Genomic DNA, 19,655 nt, shown 5'->3' with positions numbered 1-19,655 from the left:
GAGTGGCGCTGAGGCTGAGAAACCTGGCTTAGAGCGTTTCAGGAACCTGTGATAGATAATCCTCACCCCTTTGCGTATGCACCCACCCCCGCCAACACAATCACTCCCCAGCTCTGTACCGTCTCCACATCTGGCATTTTGTCTTGTACTGCTTATCTGCTGTTTTTAAAGGTTTGTGTTTTATTTCTCTTGCACTGTTCCTGGTCTTCAGGAATGCTTCTGAGACACCAGCACTTGGGACTTATACACAGGTGTTCAATGAATAGCTAATGGACGCTGACTCTGGCTTTTAACAGTGGTATCGCCAGAAAGGAGAAAGAGCAGTGCATGCTTCGGGCAAGAAGTTTATGCTGAAAAACACAACAGCAGCCTCTCTCCTTTCATCTCCCTTTCTTTCTAAGCAGCCGAGCAGAATGACAGAAACTCGTAAGCCTGCGGGCTCCGACAGTGTTGCAGGGTACCCTGACCTCCATCCCCTCACTGTCTTTCTTGTCATCACCTTCAGATTGAAGACTTTTTATCACCTTGCTCCTCTGCCAAGCTTTCTTGTAGTAACAACTCCACACAGTCAGTCTGTATCCACTTTCATTCAAAAAACCTAGAAAGACCATCTCCTCCAAGCTGACCCAGAATGACAGCTTTCTTGGCCTAGCTTTTCCTGCTCCTCCCTGAGCTATCTATGTAGTCAGCAGCGAAGCATCCCTTCCACCTAGGTTGCATCTTTTTCTCTGTTTTCTCTCTGTCCTTGAGATGCCTAAGTGCACCCATGGACCTGACCTAAGACATCCAGAGAGCAGGGACAAGGGCCAAGCACAAGCAGGCACTCAATCAAGGCAGACACTTGTGACTTACCAGGGGGCTGGGGTCTGCCTGTGAGAAGATGTACCGTAGAAAAACCCCCAGGTGAGCTGGCCGTGACTTAAGTTTCTCAAAATCCTGGAATATGATGTCGCTCTGGAAGGCAGAAGGACGGGAAGGGCTGGGGGGCACAGAGGAAGGGCACAGCAGCACCGCCTGTCCCAGCTGAGCTCCCATGCCTTCCGCCCTCCAGGGCTGCTAAGCGCGGCCCCCTCCCCCGCGCTCCCGCACAGCTGGTGCCAGTCCAACCGCTTCTAGTCTGGAGCAGCTGGTGCGACAGAGAATGATGAAAGGAAAAAATCAGGAAACCGTTACCTCGTTGTTGAAATAACCCGGGTCATAATCTTCCTCTGGGCCAATAATTAAAGGCTTTGGGCTTTGATCTACACCCTAGGGGAGAGAGTCAAGTTGTAGAGATGAGCGGTTAGAGGGTAGGGGTCCAGGCCAATCAGTGAAGTCTGTTTGGTAACGAGTCAGCGCTAGCGAGGAAAGCCACACAGGCCTGGTAGACACTGGCATCTCACTACCACCCCCAAATCTCAGAGAAGAGAAAAGATGATTTCCACTTGCAGGAAGGCAACTGCTTCTGGGTGGGGCAGGGCAGACGCAGAGCAGCCTGTCACATGACGTATGAAGATGGGAAGTGAGAGAAAGTGCTCTCTTCCTGTTTGTGAAAGATCTGAGGAGGGAGTGGCAGCCTGCAAGTAAGGACCTAGAGCTCCTGCTGGACTGCTGGGCTCCTCCCGCAGTGCCCCCACCCCAAACACACACCCTCCCAATCTAGGCCTTCCACAGTGCTCCTCGACAGTTACTGCGTGCCCCTGACCTCTGCCCTGACCCCTGCCCCTGACCTCTGCTGTAGTCCAGCTCTGCCTCCTTGAGCGAAAGGGGATGGAGCTGATCCTTCTCCCACTCTATTGTCACCACTTCCCCTGTCTGCTCAAGAATCCATGGTGGATCCCCATTACCTGTCTGAAATCCAAACTTCTTAGCTTGGCTTTTCTCTCTATTCCCCTTATGCCATCGATTAGGCATGTTGAGAGATTTCACACTGTATAAACTTTTCAGATACTTCACTGGACAAACCTTTCCCCTAAAGCTTCCTTGAGCTTTCAAAGTTTTTCTACCAACTACACCTTTCACTCAATTTGATCAACCTCATTTTCAGTGATTCCCCAACAAGGGCTGTGTTCTGGAACCTACTTAGGGCAGGCATTACTCGTAAGTACTTTTTCCCAGGCCTGAGACACCCTCTTACTCCACCTTCTTCAGGGGCTTTTCCTGACAGTTCCTCCCTGACACTCCTCACTCATTTTTGTTCTTCCTGGGTATTTACAGACTGTATGCTCAGAATGATCGAGTACAGAACATGGGAGACCCGGAAGGCAGCTCAGCGGTCAGAGTCCAGCACTCACTTATAAATGAAAAAAGTGAGGCCCAGAGAGACTGAATGGCATGTTCAAAATTGCAGTCAGGCCCGATGTGCTGGATCTGTATTTCTCGAACACATCCTCAACTCCTATCCTCCTCTCCTCCAACACCCTAGTCCCTGAATCCCATGGGATCCAGGATCCCCAAGGGGTGTTGGATGACCACTTCCGGCTCTACTTGGCTCTCTAGTGAAACCTGAAAGCACTAAGTTTTTGCTTATTTGCAGAGAGGATTTGTTTAAAAAAATTTTTTTTTTTTTTACAAATACATAGTTTTTCTGATTGCAAAAGCAGAACATGCTTATCATAAAAAAACCCAACAAATACTGCAGAATTACCTAACAAAGTGAGAGTTCCCTATGATGCCACCCCCAGCTGCTGACAGTTTCATGAATAGTTTAGATTTCCAACTCTGCTCTTACTAACATAGATTATTATTAAGAAACTGGAACTATACTGTATTTGCTCTTATCACTCAAAAATAGCAATTTAAATTTGACACAACAATGTAAAATGACTATCACTCAATAAAAAAAGTAAAAAAAAAAAAAAATAAAAAATAGCAATTTAAATATTTTTCAGAAGTTGGAACAAATTCAGAGCAGGAAAAGGACTCCAATTACTCCACACCTGCTCCTATTAGCCACCTAAGGGAAAACCTCTCTTCAGAACACAATGTGCCCCTGACCTCACTCGGCAGCCCGACCTTGGTTCTGTAGTGCTATGAGGGGGTGGGGGGGTGGGGGGTGTCAAACAGCAGCCAGGACAGTGGGCAGCCCTGCTTGGGGCTCAGGAAAATCAGGAAAATTAAGTTGTAGTCTGATACTGCCATTAGCAAGCTGAGTCCCTGAATGGTCCCTTAGCCTTTCTTCGCCTCAATTTTCTCACCGAATGAAGGTTCTAATGCCTATCTCCTTTCCTGATGGTGAGAATTAAATGACATTTTTCCCTAAAGGATTTAGCACAGCAGCTGGTGCACTAGGCAATTTAACACATGTGAGATATATATGTATGTATATATTTTAATGGAGGTACTGGGGTTTCAAACCGGGACCTTGTGCATGCTAAGCATGCACTTCACCATTGAGCTATACCCTCCCCCTCGAATCAGATTTTGTAGAACCTGAGGGCTCCAGGGAAGTGCCCCTGAGAGGGAAGGGAAGGCTGAATAGGAAAGGTCCCAGGTAGCTGAGCTTTTGTTTTCTATATTAGGGTGCCAAGTGATAAGGTTTTGCTTAAGAAAGGGACTAAAGAACGAGAAGATTGAGAATTAGCATTCTGGAGGAACACTGAACAATACTGCTTCCTATTCCATACAGACATTAAAAGAAAGGTCCTTAGACATTGCCTCCCTAGGGATGTATCCACTGACTCTTCACACAGAAGCTGAGACAGCCTCACTTTCCTGCATCTGCTTCTACCATGCCCTCCCCTTACTATTTGTTCTCTGGTGGGGCCTATCTCAAAACAGGACTTTAGCCTGATGATTCAAGGCCATGAAAAGAGGGAAAGGCGAACTGCAGGCTGGCCCCATCACTCACCTGGTCACTGCTGGGGAGAACTGGTGCGTCCGAGCCCTGCCGCCTGTGGTGCTGAAGCCGTCCGGGCCATGATCACAGGGGAGGTTCGAGGACTGTCCAGCCCGGGGTCTGACAGTACCGAGTTCCGATTCATCAGTGACTAGAAGAACGGAGAATTCTGTGAGAAGGACACTCATCCAGAATCTCCTTGGGGTTCAGCTCATCAGCTCATAAAAATCCCGTACTTACTCTGTGCTTGGCATTACACTAAGCCCTTGGTTACGTATTACCTCATTTAGTGCTCACAGCAGCCCTTTGAGGCAGACGCTATTACTACCCCCCACTCCTCACACAAGGGAACTAAGACTTGGAGAGGTTACAGGACTTGCTGGAGGTCTAGCTGGTACAGTGGTACTCTCTGCATGCAACGCAGACAGTCTCAACCCACTGCCCGCAGCCTTCATCAGTGGGCCGCACTGCTTCCAGATGTTGAGTCTGCAGGAGGATGTCAGCTGGGGATTATTTAGGATCCTCCTCCCCCTTCCTGGTGTCTTTCCAACCTACTGATCCTTCCACATATATTCATCGTCTTCCCACGAACAGACAGAAGTAAAGAAATAGAATTTCAACTATTATTTAAACTTAGGTTTTAAACATGTTTTCAATTAATTATTCACATATGTAATTAACCTGGTTAAGTTAATATTTTCCTAACATCATTATTACTTCTTTCACTCACTCTTATATTTCTACTGTAAGTTTAAATCAGCAATTAACATATGCAGACTGAAAATACCTAGAAGACAGCCTCTGAAGCCAAAGCCTGAAGTTCTCTTGACCACTTCAGACAAAACAAGCTCTTCAAACTGCAGAAAGATCTGTGACAAAGAGAGACTGCCACTTCTGATTAGGCCTGGCTCATTGTTTCACTCTAAGATGATGTTCACAGCCAGCGAGCAATGTGGTTTTGGTCCAGCCACTGTTGCAGAGGATTTTTGTCTCTGCTCCCTTATACTCAAAAAAGGCTTGCTACAGTTAATGACACGGCCTCTCTCTCCACCCTATTCTTCATGTAAGAGTTGGCTATAATAAAAAAGCCAGATTTGATGGTCCTGCATGTAGAATGCATTTGAAACCCCCTTTTTGGAACCCAGAGCAGAGTGACTGAAACCCTTGACTGAAACTGGAGCTATAGCAGAGTGCCGCAGATGACGGGCCAGGGGCCTTGGTGCAAATGGTGAGCAGAGAACCTTTAGGAGCGTAGAGAAGGGACACTGGAGGCATGGTTTTAAATGGAGTCTCCCTAGCTGGCACTCACCTCGCTGAGGGAAGGAAAGCGTTCTGTGCCGGAGTCCAAGCCACTGTCCCCCTCCTGGGAATCCAGAGAGAATCGACCTGAGAAGAAAACAGTTTTCACAAGGAAGCAGCTGTGGCCTGGGGGAAAGAGCCTTTATTCTGGGAACCTGTGCCTAGGGCAGGAAGCGAAGCTGCCACCTTCCTTTCTTTCCCAGTTTCCCTTTGGCTTCCTCTCTTTCACAACCCCTGAGGCCCACTATACCTGGATTTTACCCACCTGTACACCTGTGCCCAGGCCGCGTCGCCTCCTAAAATAATGTTCCAAGTTCTATCTCGCAATAAGTCCCACCCTCAGCTCACCCCAAGCCTCCTCTGGCCCATCCACTTCCTCTTAAGACGGCATTTCTTGAGCTCCTAGCTGCCTGGGCTGGTAGCCCCACTGCTGTCTGGACCACCATCATCCTAGTGTCTCCCTGGCACTTACCTCTCCAGGGCTACTGGTTATCCACTCATTTCTACTGAATACATTGTATCCAATTTCCCTGTCACTAGTACTGCTTTCTCTCATTACCCTATTTCTCAGAGGCAGGGATGATATATTCCCCCCACTCCAAATCTGCCCCAAGAGGAGGGGACAATAGATAAGAAACATGGACTAGAGATGGGCCAGGGACAAAACAGGTGATGAGGGCACTCACCTTCTGATGATCTCTGGCTGGTATCACCATATAGTGGAAGTATGTCCTAAAAAAGAAAGGTCCGGAGGGTGGGCCAATTCTGTGAACCTCTCCCCCCTACTGTTTTCCTCCAATCAACCCTTCCCTCAGTCTCAGCAGGTAACATCTGCTGACAGTTAGTGCCTCTCTTCTGCTTCATTGCCTTAAAAATGCCCAGTTAGAAGAGCTATCACTTCATTTGGACAGTTTGAGGAGAAGGGTGACCCCTAATGGTGGGAGGGGAGCTTTACCATTAGTAAAATTCTAAAAACTCGATTTCTCACCCTGGACCTCAAAGCCTTAGTGGGACTGGACACAGAAGGAACTTCCTAACTATCAAGGGGTATGACAGACTCAGACAGGTGACTGAGGGCAGATGGGAACCTCTGCCTCTGAAGATCTCTGAGGACTGACAGGTGCTGGCCGGGGGCTGACCAGCCACTGTGGAGGGAATTGTGTCACTAGTGCCTGACTGTTTATGAAGCACTGTTTTCTGTCTCATTTAGTTTTTTAACAACTCCGAGGCAGGTATGGTACTCCCACGTTATAAATGAGGAACAGAAGCCCAGTGATCTTCAGTAACTTGCCCAAGCTACACAGCAGGTAAACCATTTTAAAGCCAGGGTTGGCGCTCAGACCTCCAGACTCCAAGCTGAGTGTTTCAGACTCACCACTCACAGAGCACATGAACACAGAGGCGGCGGTGGCAAACATGCACTGGCCCCTTTGCTGAGGGCATCCTTTAATTCTGACAGTAACACTATCAGGCAGATCCTGCTGTATCTCCATTTCATAAATGAGGACACCAAGGCTCCCAAGGGTTAAGTAACTTGCCCAAGAGACTTAAAGCTGGTGCGCACTATAGCTGGGATGTGAATCCAGATGGTCTTAAGTCCAGAACCTGAGATCCTATCAACCAAGTGATACCGAGAAGTCCTTCAGACAATAAAACAGTTTAAATTTGATTAGCCTGTTTCCCAGGCTTGTTTTTTTTGGTGGGGGAGGGGTGGAGGTTTAATTATTTATTTATTTATTTTAACGGAGGTACTGAGGATTGAACCCAGGACCTCGTGCATGCTAAGCAGGCACTCTACCACTGAGCTATACCCTCCCCCTTCCCAGACTTTTTTGATCTGAATGTTCTAAAAAAAGAAAGTAGATAATCCACCAATAATTTCTATCAGCTTTGGCAAATGTTATTCTTGGAGATCTTGAAGTTCTGGGAGAGTTACTTCTTATCTACCCAAAGAATTAAGGCCTGACGAAGAAAAGTCTTGACTAAGAGTCAAGTCCCTGACTAGAACAGATGAAGAAGTGTCTCCTCTCTGGGATTTCCTCACAGTGTGGTGAGCTGCTGGTACAGAGCCCTCTCAACTGCCTGGGGAGCCTTTACTTAGGCTGATTTTTAAAAGTGCTCATATATCTGTGATAAGACCCATTACCAGAGGGAGAGGTGGTGGGAAAGCCACCAGATGAGTACTGAGTAAAATCAGTGCAGGAAGATATATCTCCTACGAGGAAACCACCCAGAGAGTAATGGATAATTAGGAGATTAAGGCCAACAGTCTGATTTATTCCACATTTATTTGTCTCCATTGCAACTGTAAGCTGCTGGAGGACAAGAAATAGGCTATTCCTCCTTATGGGGTCCCAAGTGGCAGGACAGCGTTCAGTTTCTGTGGCGCCAAATAAAGGACTGCTGACCTGTTTCTTTGTAGAACACTAACCACGCCCTAGCTCAGCCCCGGGGTCCTGTGTGACTCAGGAAGCCTTTGTTCTGGCCTTCTCCCTCATTTCTCCCTCAGTCCACGTGCATGCTGCCCTTCCTAGAGCTACGCTTCCATCACTCACCACTAAGCCACCAGTCTCCTGCTGGATCTTCAGCTGTAACTGAGTGACTCGCCGCCGGGCGCCTTCGATCTGCTCTTCCAGCAGGCTGGCGGGGTTCCGGCTATACACCTCACAGATACGCTGGTGAGGGGCGAGGAGGACAGGGAGGAAGGGAAAAGGCAGAGGAGTGGTTAGTAGAGAACAGACGTCTCACCAGTGGGGAGAGTAGGCAGTTATCCCAAAACAAAGAGGAGAGAAAGGAGATCTCTGCCTCCTAGGAGACGCACGTTATTTCACCATCACTGAGGAGCAGAAAGAGGTAAAAATGGTGAGAAACAAAACACATGAAGCGACTGGGGAAAGAAGACACAATACAAAGGCCCGTCCTAATCTGACCTGTTCTTAAGGCAAACATCCTAAATGAGGTCTTCCTTGACTGCTGCTCAAGGGACAGACATTTAAGTGACTGGCCAGACCAGCACACACAAAAAGTGCCAAGGAGGAAACACACACACACACAGCGTGAGAATCACAGCAGATGAGAGGAAGAAGTGCAGACCAGGGAAGCCCGTATCCCTGTGCCCAGCCCTGCAGTGGGAACCGCTCTGACAATGATCTAGCATCCTTGCAGCACACAGCAGAGCACAGCATGCGCCTTTAGAGCTTGGGCTTTGCAGTCAGGGAGGCCTGGCTCTGAATTCCGGCCCCTCCACTTCCTAGCTGTGGAGACCTGGGCAAGCTTTACTACGTCCTCACTGATGAAATGGAGATGGCGGGACCTGCCTCCTGGGATGGCTGCACGATCTGAATGAGATCATGTATGTAAGGTGCTTTAGCAGAAGGTCTGGTGCGTACTTACTTGACTGAATCCATGGCAGCTATTAAGATTTACTACAAAAGGAAATGCTCAGTAAAGCTGGCTGGACAGATAATTAAATAAAGACATTGGGTACACATAGTTCTTAAGCTCAGCGGGGGCCTCCCTGCTACCTGATCACCTCTTCCACAAATTCCTCATACTGCTTCATCTTCTCCACGCCCATCAAGCCCCCAACCATTCTCTTATTCTCTGCAGATAGTATCACCCGGTAAGAACTTTCCCAACTTTACTCTGTTTCAAAGCGCCTGCAGCCATCCTTTCCTTCGGCCTCAGAAGACAAATTCTGTCTAAATCTTTTACAAGGTTAATACCTTGGGCTCTTCTTGGGCATTGCTCACATGTCTTTCTAATGGCTCCTTTCCCTCATCCTTCAAAAATGCCCAAGTTTCTCATCTTAAAAACAAACCACTCCACCAAAACCCTTTCCATCAACTCTGATGGTTCCTCAAGCCACTGCCTCTGTCTTTTCTCCTTCCTTTCACAGCCACGTGATTCCACACAGCAGTCTACATGTAGAAACCAGACTTCTTAGCCTTCCAATACACAGTCCAGTTCCTCCCAGCACTTCACTCTTGCAAAGAGCGAAATGACCTAATGGCTGAATCCAATGGTCTCTTAGTCCTTATCTCTTCAGACCTCTTTAAATACCCACCTCCTTGAAACACTGTCCTCTTTTGACTTCTTAACTCGACTTGTCTTGGGTCGCCTCACACCCCTCCCCGCAGCTATAGCTTTATCCCTGTCTCCTCCCTTAAATCTAGGTGAGCCTTCAGTTTCACAGATGTTTACAGAGAGCTGAATACTCCAGGCCCCACGCCAGCTGGGCAGGAGGAATACGCAATGTAGACACGGTCCCTGTCTTTGAGGAACCAAGTCCAACAGAGGAGGACAAATAAATAATTAAAATTTAAATATAACAGCAACTGGCATGACGTCAGAGGTTGGTACAGTGTGCTAGGGAAGCACAGAAGTCCCAAAACTCTGCCCGCAGCTCTCTCTGCTTCCCTGCACTGGCGCCCTTGGTGATATCATCTAGTCCCCAATTCCAACTACCACCTTTATGCTCAGGATACCTGAATCTCTATTCCAACCCAGTCTTTTCTCCTGGGGTTCATCCTTATTATCTCCATGTGCCTGGTGGATGGTCTTTTAATCTGAACATCCCATGGGCACCTTAAACTCAGTACATCCAAAGCTGACCTTCATTTCTTTCCCCTAAACCCTGCTCCTCTCCTCCATCTCCCTCCATCAAAGGCATCACCATCTATCCCGGCACCCAAACTTGGGGCCATCTCTTCTTTTTTCTCCTTCATCTCCCTCTTCCAGTTGTCTCCCATTGCCATCCCTGTCTTTCTGTTCTTACTCCTACTGTTCTTGTTAAATCTGTCATCATTTCTATCAACTGCAACAGCCTTCTGGATGGTTTCCTCATTTGTCAATCCATTTAACACACTTTTCTAAAGAACACTGATTTGAAGGTACGATCACTTCCCTACTCAAATCCTTTGATCAATTCCTGCCGTCTTTAGAATAAACTCCAAGCTTATCATGGTACTGAAGGCCCAAAGCACTTTCCAGAGTGAAACAGACTAAACCTAACTCAAGTGTCATCTCATGGAAGCCTTCTCTGATCACTGCATAGTTCATTATTCCTTCTTTTGAGCTTTAATGGTGTTTACAAACATTTTAAAAATTATTATTGACATATAGTTCACATAACACAAACTTTACCATTTTGAAGAATATAATTCAGTGATTTTCAGTATATTCAGAGTTGTACAGCTATTCTCACTATCTAATTCCAGAACATTTCCATCAACCCAACAAGAAAGCAGCCACTCTCAATTTCTCCCTCTCCCCCAGCAACCACTAATTTACTTTCTGTCTTAATGTTTTTACCTATTCTGGACTTTCACATAAATGGAATCATACACAATATGGCCTTTTCTCTCTGGCTTCTTTCACTTGGTACGTTTTCAGGGTTCTTCCACGTTAAAGCATATATCAGTACTTCATTCCTTTTTATGGCTGAATAATATCCCATTTTATGGATACAACATATTTTGTTTATCTGTTCATCAGTTGATGGAAATTTAGGCTGGTTCCACTTGTTGGCTATTATGCTATCGATCAATGCTATTATGAATGTTCATGTACAGGTTTTGTGTTTTGTACTCTCGGGTATAGACTTAGGAGTGGAACTGATGGGATTGTATTTCTGTGTTTAATATTTTGAAGAACTGCCAAACTGGCTGCACTATTTTATATTTTCACCATCAATGGTGGGAATAGATTAGGGTTGTGAATATGTAGACAAAATATAAACAGGTATTCCTCTGATTTCTCCACATTCTCACCAGTAACTGGTTTTTTGTTGTTGCTGCTGTTTTTGAGGGGAGGTAATTAGGTTGGTTTATCTATTTATTTTTAGAGGAGATACTGAGGACTGAACCCAGGACCTCGTGCATGCCAAGCACGCACTGTTCCACTTGAGCTATACCCTCCCCCACTTCACCAGCAACTCTTATTTTGGCGTTAACCATCTGGAGGGTGTGAAGTGGTATCTCATAGTTTTGGTCTGATAGTTTTGGTTAGCCTCTCCCTAATGACTAATGATGCCGAATACCTTTTCATGTGCTTACTGGCCACTTGTATGTCTTCTTTATTGGACTGTCCATTCAAATCCTTTGCCAATTTTTAAATTGCATCGAGTTTTAAGCATTCATTGCATATTCTGGTATTAGACCCTAATCAGATATATGAGCTGTAAATATTTTCTCCTATTCTGTGGCTGTCTTTTAACTTTCTTGACAGTGTCCTTTGATACACAAAAGCCTTTAATTTTGATGAAGTCTAATTTCTTTTTTTGGTTGTTTGAGCTTTTAGTGTCATATCTAAGAATGACACTGCCTAATCCAAGGTCAAAGATTTACTTGCATTGTTTTCTTCTAGAGTTTTATAGTTTTTAAAAATAAATTTAGCTCTTACATTTAAGTTTTGATCCATTTTTAGTTAACTTTTGTATATTGTGTGAGGTAAGAGTCCAAATTCATTCTTTGCACAGAGATACACAGGTGTCCCAGAACCATTTGTTGAAAAGACTATTCTTTCTCCACTGAACTATGTTGACACCTTGTCAGAAACCAACTGACCATAGATGCATGGGTTAATTTCCGGACTCTAAATTCTATAGGTCTATTCTTATACCAGTACCACAATGTCTGAATTATTCTATAACATTTGTCAAAATACAAGTATCAGCACTTATTATAATATAATAGGACTATTTCTTCACTCATCCATTGATATTCTACTGGATTATAAATTCCTTAAAAGAAAAGTTCATCTCTCATTTATCTTTATAACCATTCCAACCTTTGTCCCTATCACCAGTCCCTGCCTCTCCTGCAAGACGCATACGGTACCCAGCACACAGCAGGAACTCAATGTTTGTTAAATAAATGAGGGTATTTTCATGTCTCTGTGCCACTGACCTGTGCTGTCCATTCACTAACATTCCCTTCCCCATCTCTTTTGCCTACTGAAGTCCAATGCTTCAACGCCCAGCTGAAACATAGTCCTCTCAGTGAAGTTTCCCCACATCCCCCATTAACTTGTTCTCTTCTTTAATTCTCTTATTGCAAGCTCTTTGTTCCTCCCACTCTCTTTCTTACTGTAATATGAATTTTCCTCATTAGATTGTAAACATGCTGAGGGCAAGAACTGTCTAATCTTTTTAATCTCTGTATACCACAGGAACTAAAACAAGGCTTTACATACACTGGGCACTTACAGAAATTTGCTGAATTGAAATGAAGGGGTGAGAAGGAGCTTGCTGCAAGCCATGGCTGTTTTAAGAATCTAGTTACTCCACTCCAGCCAAATTAACCTTCTTGTTCTCTCTGCACCTCATTCCCCAGGCCTGGAAATCTCTCTGCATCCCCTCCACCAACACTGCCCCCATCTCAATCAGCCAGGCAGCAGCATTCACCTACCACCCCCACCTTCCCTCTTAGCGTTCCCTTTCCAGAAACTTCCAAGATCAATTCCAACTGATTTTCCTCAGTTCTAACGTTCCCTCACTTTATCCTACCTGTCTCATCACTTTTGTCTATGAATTCAGCATTCTAACCTACTATCCATGAGCTCTATTACCCTATTCAGTCTATCAGTCAAATTCTGCTTTCATAAATCCTGTTGGCCTATCACAATTCATTAGGGGTCCTGTGACTTTTCAAGGTTTTACTGTGATAGGATATGACCTGCAAATTAAGTGTACATATTGGCAGATTGCTCTAATAAAGTATTATTCCATTAAGGTAACAACCAGTCTATCCTCAGCAGTGTCCTTACCTGTAACTCTTTTTCCTCCTGCCTCAGCATGTTCCTGAGGATCTGGGTGGCATGTTTTTGAAATTCAGGATCCTAAGAATGGAAAATATGACAGTAGTGAGCAATGGGGACCAGCTCAATAATTTTATTCTCTTCTACCTGCTGATTCCTGGGCAAGGAAAGCTATGAGAGTAGAACCTGGGTCATAAGAACATTTTGTTTAACACTGTCTCACTAGAATTCAGTAAACATAAAATCTTATTTTGATTTCATCCCCAAACTTCCTGAAACCTTGCCTGTTATCACCTCTGGTATCAAACTGCTTTCTAAACTCTCCCTAGACTTGCTGGTCCGTCCTTTCTGACCAGCAAATCCTGTTCCCTATTTCCTATCTGCTCCTTGTCCAGCTTTAACTTCTACACAGGTTTTCCCTGGTCCTTGCTTCTCTCGCTACTGTTCTTGTCCTTTCCCGACTCTCTCCCGTTGCAGTCTGGGCTCCGTATTTTATTCCTCCAAGCAGCTTTTCCCCCCAGGAAGCCTTTCCCCTACTCCTTGACTTGTTCCATATCCTTCTACCAATGAATGGCAACAGTCCTTACAGATGTCTCTGAACCATGCCTGGAAGTGTGCGCCCTCTCCCCGATGGGGAGGGTCATTCTCAAAGGGCCTCCTTAGAGTCTTCCACACATTTAGGAAACACACTGCATGCTGCTGTCTGATAAATCTGCACATGCACTTACACGGAAAGAGGACACCAAGGTAGGCACACTCTTTAATGTAGCTCTCATTTTGCTCCACTTTTTGATGGCCTTCATATGAGCTCTTTGGCTTGTCTCTTCCTACCAGCATGCCATTCAATTTAACCTGCTTTCACCCCCATAGGGGGCTCTTCAAAGGGATACCAGAATGAGGAGAGGAGCAGGAGGACTATCACCTGTAGAGGTTTGGGTCCTGTGATGCGCTGTGGAGGTGGCAGAGGTGGAGGAGGTGGTGGTGGTGGGATCACAGGAGTGACTCGGGGAGTTCCTGCTGGGGCTGGGTCCTGCTGGGATCCAGAGACACCAATGGATGAAGGCGAAGAGCCCAGGAGGGTCAGTGCAACATAAGCACCAGCTGGAGGAAGACAAAGAGAGGCTTGCTCAAGTGGTACTGCTCTGGACAGCAGGCGTCAAGCTACAAGGAAGGGGTTCTCCCTTCTTTCATCAAGCTTGTAATTCTGCAGATAAATTTCTCTTCACTCTTAATGCCCTGCCCATTCTCTAATTCTGTCCTTTCCTGCATCAACACAAAGATTCCTTCCTTCTCTTTCCTCATGTAGAGATCTCAACCAACATCCCACCCATAACTATCTGGGAGCTGCCTGCTCCCTTGTTTCCTGGGACTGGGAGAGGGGAGTGAACGGTATTTGAGTGAGACCAGTCTTAGTAGAATATGATCTAAATGGCAGTGCAAAGATCTGTAGAAAAATAAAGATGCCTGATGAGAGACTAACAGGGTCTCCACTTGAAATGACAGCAGGGAACTGGGACAGTCTAAAATGGTCATGCCAAGATTGAAGATGTGACTTTGGCTGCCTCCCACATCTACAAAGGAAGTCTCTTGGGTCAACAGGCCCACTCCCCTCCGTCCTCCCAGCCCATCTGCTCCCCTACTTTCTTTCACTTTCAGCTCTCTCCAACTCACATTTGATAAGCTTCACCACCTCCAGATGTGACCTATCGGTGACCATGGTGCCATTCACCTGTTGGGGGACAAATGACATTATTGAGTAATGGTGGTGGAAACCTTGGGGATCCTTCTACTAGGTCAAATGCCACTCCCCTAGGGAGCACTTCCCGATGTTCTTTAGCTACCTCTGGTCACCTGCTTACTCAAATTCACATTAGGAATTGGCTCCTGTTCACATCTGCCACGTGTTCTGTCTTCCCAGCTAGCCTGTATAGTTTTCAGGGAGAAGACTTGCAGCTTCATTCGTTCAACAGTTCATTCATTCACTCAGCTATTTATTTTTGGTAAATACTTTTTCAACCATTAGCCTGTACACATGTCAGCCGACCCAGTGTGCTTCCTCCTCACTGGAGGGCCGAGAAGTCTCCTCATCTGAGGTTTCCCTGATGCTTCTAGGACTCTGAATGAACGGGGGAGGCAGGTTACAGTAGTTCAGAACTAACAAGGGCGTCAAGTTAGCATTGTGTGGAGGGGAGACCATCAACGTGAGACTCCGAAGGCGGGGGACCGTTCACTAGTCTCCATCTCTCCCTCCCATTTTTTGTCATTTGTGAAACGGGAATAGTAAAACTTGTTATAGAGTTGGTCAGAGTCAAGAAGGGCTTGGAATACGGAACCCGGCTATTTTAGCTTATACTCTGTCACCTTATACTACTTGCTCTCACAGTACCATCCCCCTACTCAGTGGCTGACTGACAGCTGGCATCAAAACAGAAGTGTGCAGGATGGGCCAAGGGGCGCCCTCTGGGGGGTGGAGGGAGAAGGCCACTCACTTTGATGATCCGGTCACCCTCTTTCACACCGGCTTTCATGGCTGCGCCTCCTGTGAGGAAGGAGAAGGCCTGGTCAGCAGAGCTCAGCAACCTCTCCCAGAAGTTGCTGAATCTACACCAAAGACCCTGTCGGATCACCTCCCCTCTCAAATTTTTGCTCAACACTCTGTGTTAAGTACGCAAATGCTGGGTGTACATCTCATTCTGCTCCAGTGACACAACCACCTTCGGGCTAGAGTGGACCGTGTAATATATAAGGTCACATCTCTTGCTCTTTTCTCCACCTGGCTCAGAAGCCAGACTTCTCTTCAGAGAGCCAGGCCAAGGTGGCAGAGAGGCAGGGCCAGGCTCCGGGGAGAGTATGTGTATGTTATTTGCATGTATCTAGATGTGTTCCAAGGTCAAATAAGAGTTATTCTGCTATCCGGTAGGAAGAATGAGTTCACTATATTAAATGTAATTGTTAAAATAGTAATCATTTTTAAGAGGAATATGGAGAAAAGGACTACAATGGGAGTTTTCAAACTGTGGTCCCTAAGCCCTGAGAGGTTCATAAAGATATTCTGGAGGGTCATATCATTAAAGATGATAATAATAACTGCTTTATTTTCTGTTAAAAATTGTTTTAGACTATTTACAGTTTCTCCTTTGAAAATGGACCAGATTGAAGAGCTTCCGATACAGTGACTGAGGGGAGCCCAGAATGTGCCTCAATTGTTACATGTTATCACTCAGTTGGAGCTGCAGTGGTTTTGACCACCATGTGGAGCTGTCCCTGGGTATCCACTGGGGAATGGTTCCAGGACCTCCCACAGATACCAAAATTTGCAGATGCTCAAGTTCCTTATTTAGAATGGCGTAGTATATATCCGTGGGTTTTGTATCTGCGGATTCAGTGAACTACAGTTGGTTGAATCCACGCATGTGGCATTCACGGATAAAAATCCCACGGATATGGAGGGCCAAATGTAGTTTTAGATGAGTTACAGTCCTAGTTTAAGTTATACCCAGGAAGCATAAGACACACTAATGTTAAAACAAATTCATGAGAAGCATAAAAATTATAGTTTTTGTAAATTTGCCCCAAGATGATCATTAAATCTGTAAGTTGCATTCATCTGATCAAAACAAAACTCCCACAAAGCACATCTAGATGTTTCTAGTCTAAAAAGAGAAATTACAGTGATGACTACATTCCAATTTGGCTTTTCAGCATTGGGATCAAGACTACCCTCATGTAAAGTGTGCTATTTATGGAAGAGTACGTGCAAGTAGCTTGAAACTCTTACAATGTCATCTAGAAACTAAAGGTGGAGAGGAAAGAGCTCCCTTACCTGAATGTATGAAATACATGAGGTAACTTCTAATAACTTAGTGATTAAAAAAAAACTCTTCTGATTAAAGGAATTAGAGCAGAAGTTCTAGACTTCAGTAAGCATGTGATTCATCAGGAGAATTTGTTAAAAAACATATTCCTTCGCCCCTTGCCAGAAAGTGATACAGTGCTCCTGGGGTTGGGCCCAGGAATGAGGATCTCAATCATCCCAGTGCCGAGGTGATTCTGATGTTGGCAGAACACAGGCTACACTTTGAGAAACTGAGAAATCTAAAATCTGGAAAAGATAATAGCAACTGCTTTGTGATTTCTCTTTACTCTTGTGATTTCAATGCCAATCCAAATGAAGTCTCTTCCTCTCTCCTGCCCAAAATACACATACATACACATATTTTCCAAAACTCATATTTTACTGCAAGCCATCCTTTTGTTCTTTCCTGTCTGGGTCTGACTCTGCTCAGGCCGAAGAGGAGGAAAACTGGGAGGACTGCAGAACTCCCACTTCACCCAAGGGGATCCCCGTATCAAACAGACCAGCAGAGGCCGTCCCACTAGCTCTGCCTCGCCCAAGCCCAGGAACCTTGAGACAATACGGAAGCAAATAATAAAAGTATCTTTTCAGAGCTCTACCTTCGGATATGAAAAACAATCCTCCCTCTGATAAAGGCTTAACTCCCAAACATAAGAAACTGTAATTATTTATACCCTCGTATGATCCACACACCCCATTTTGGTCATAAATTTGAAATTCTCTTTTCACTTTCCCCATAAATAAATCCCAAATATTTCCCCCAAATTATGTAAAGTATATTTCCTTCCCATTTTGCACGGTATTTAGTGGGAAAACGCTGGCCTGCTCGCCATCTCTTTCCTTGTATTCTTCTTTAAGCCTACGATGTGCCCAGTCCCATTTGCTATCCTGAAGTTCACTCCTTTAGGGGATACTTGCTTCATACTCTCCCCCACTCCCATCTCCTTCCTGATCATCTTCAGCCTGGGCCACTTAACAACAATGATTCTACCACCTGGCATGTGACAGTGCTTTGAAATATCTGAAGCTTTCACACATAATTGGATACCTGATTAATTTGCTTACAGTCAAAGTACTCCTGAAATCCTACTTCTTCTAAGAAGGTTTTCCCAAACTGATCACAAGGGGAATGACTATGCTTCAAACCACAAACTAGCCAAACACAAACTTCCAAATACCCTTTCCTCCCAATGAACTGTCCAACATACATCATTTATCTTTCGGTCATTTATTATTTAATGTTACTGCATCTACAAACACATGTGGGCCAGCGTGCCCATCTCCACTGTGACCTGCTGCAGCACAGTGACCATCCGCGCACCGCGCAAGGCCACATGAAGGTGAGTAGTGGGTCTTGGATTCCTCCAGGCACCCTCTGACCCAGGGTGAAGAGCTGCCCTGGAGGGCGACCTGGCACCTACCTGATGGCCTGAGGGCTATTCTGCCATTTTCACACTTCCCAACAGGGGAAACGAGCATGGAGTGTGATCCCTAGAAATTCTGCCCGGAGGCTCAGCATTGTGGAGACTTCCCCAGATGCTCCCAGGGAACCAGTTCCAGAGTAATTCTTTCATGCCCCAGGACGCCCAGCCCTCCAGAGAAAGCACATACAAGTTCTCCAAGTCATAGGCACTGTCACATACACAGTGGCTCTGTAAGAACTGTCCAGACAGGAGGGACGCAACACTCACCGGGCCGCACAGACTGCACCAGAACGATGCGGTCCCCGCTGACTGTGAAGCCGAAGCCATGCTGGTCCTTCTGGATGATGACACAGCGTTGAACAAGACCTGGTGAGGGGTGAGAAGGAGAAAGAAGGGGGTTTGGTAGGAGCTGCCACTGGAAGGTTAGTGCACACAGGCCAAGACCAATCCAGGAAAGCCCTCGTGCGTTCCTCCCTCTAGAAAGCCTTTCCAGGCTAACCAGATCCTTCAGACTTATCCTGTCCAAACACACTACTTCAGCGTATGGCTTCCTCAGTGACTGACAAAAAACCTGTAACCTACTTTGTATTCCATGCGAGAAATTCCCTTCTCTGAGGTGCTGAGATGTTTGTCTCTCTTGTGCATGTCTATCTCTTTAGGCCTGTTTGGGTGAGACTGGCCAAAGAAGGGGCAGGGCCCACTCCAGGCTGAAGACTCACATTGCAGAGCAGCAGCCCTGGGATTGAAGCCTAAGTGAGACTGGAAGTTTTCCATCAAATTAGTCCAATGCATACAGCAGGTGGGACACCAGTGCTTGTTGACTCTCTGCGGAGCTGGGTAACTCGTGCAGGGTGACTCAGGGCTGGCCCCTTGCCAAATCCAGGGAAGGAAAAATGACAAGAGAAAACTCCCCTTTCCACATGTACAACCATATACAGTACGTAGGAAAAAGCATGACAGACCATGTAACTCCCCACTGTCTCCATCCGTGTGTACCAGGCATCGGGCACCGGTGCGGGTGTGCGGGACTGCTTTCTGTAATGGATGAATCTCGAGTTCTAGAGTTAAAACCCAACTGGTTTAGGACCTAGTTTTGACTCCTACTAGTCTGCTTACTTGGCAAAGTTCTGAACCCCTCTGTGCCTCAGCTTCCTCATCTGTAAAATAAGGGATAATGAAATCTACTTTCTCCAGTTGATAAAAAGTCTGAATAAGGCAATTTGAATAAACATATAACACATTGCCTAGTACACAGTATGAGCTCAATATAAAGACCAAGAGATCTGTCTGTATGGGTGAACACCTCTGTCTGTGTGCTCGTGCCCCAAGAAGGTTACCTGTTGTCTCAGAGGTGTCAGAGGGTTGGCGGTGGTGGGAAGGGGACTTGCGTTCAGGTGCTGAATCTCCCAAAGACAGGCTACTTAACCTGGGGAAGGAGTAAGAAAAGCACATCAATGAACTGGGCAGGGAGGGAACAGTCTTGTAGCAGAAGGAAGCTCTG

At 45.9% G+C, this 19,655-nt stretch overlaps 1 protein-coding gene across 1 annotated transcript in view; it reads right to left on the bottom strand.

Moving 5' to 3' along the window:
• The window catches only part of ARHGEF11 (Rho guanine nucleotide exchange factor 11), a 95,910-nt gene that overhangs the window by 27,223 nt on the left and 49,032 nt on the right, over window positions 1-19,655 (bottom strand). The window contains 13 exon segments of the mRNA XM_032463980.1: window positions 853-954; window positions 1,174-1,248; window positions 3,830-3,883; window positions 3,885-3,968; window positions 5,127-5,203; window positions 5,803-5,848; window positions 7,672-7,791; window positions 12,884-12,955; window positions 13,797-13,975; window positions 14,546-14,603; window positions 15,364-15,413; window positions 18,422-18,520; window positions 19,492-19,580. Coding sequence (XP_032319871.1) covers window positions 853-954; window positions 1,174-1,248; window positions 3,830-3,883; window positions 3,885-3,968; window positions 5,127-5,203; window positions 5,803-5,848; window positions 7,672-7,791; window positions 12,884-12,955; window positions 13,797-13,975; window positions 14,546-14,603; window positions 15,364-15,413; window positions 18,422-18,520; window positions 19,492-19,580 — 1,105 coding nt within the window.

Source organism: Camelus ferus, chromosome 21, assembly GCF_009834535.1.
Source record: "Camelus ferus isolate YT-003-E chromosome 21, BCGSAC_Cfer_1.0, whole genome shotgun sequence".
Lineage (NCBI taxonomy): Eukaryota > Metazoa > Chordata > Mammalia > Artiodactyla > Camelidae > Camelus > Camelus ferus.
Note: the sequence above shows the minus strand (reverse complement) of the source record. Positions and strands in the feature narration are given on the sequence as shown.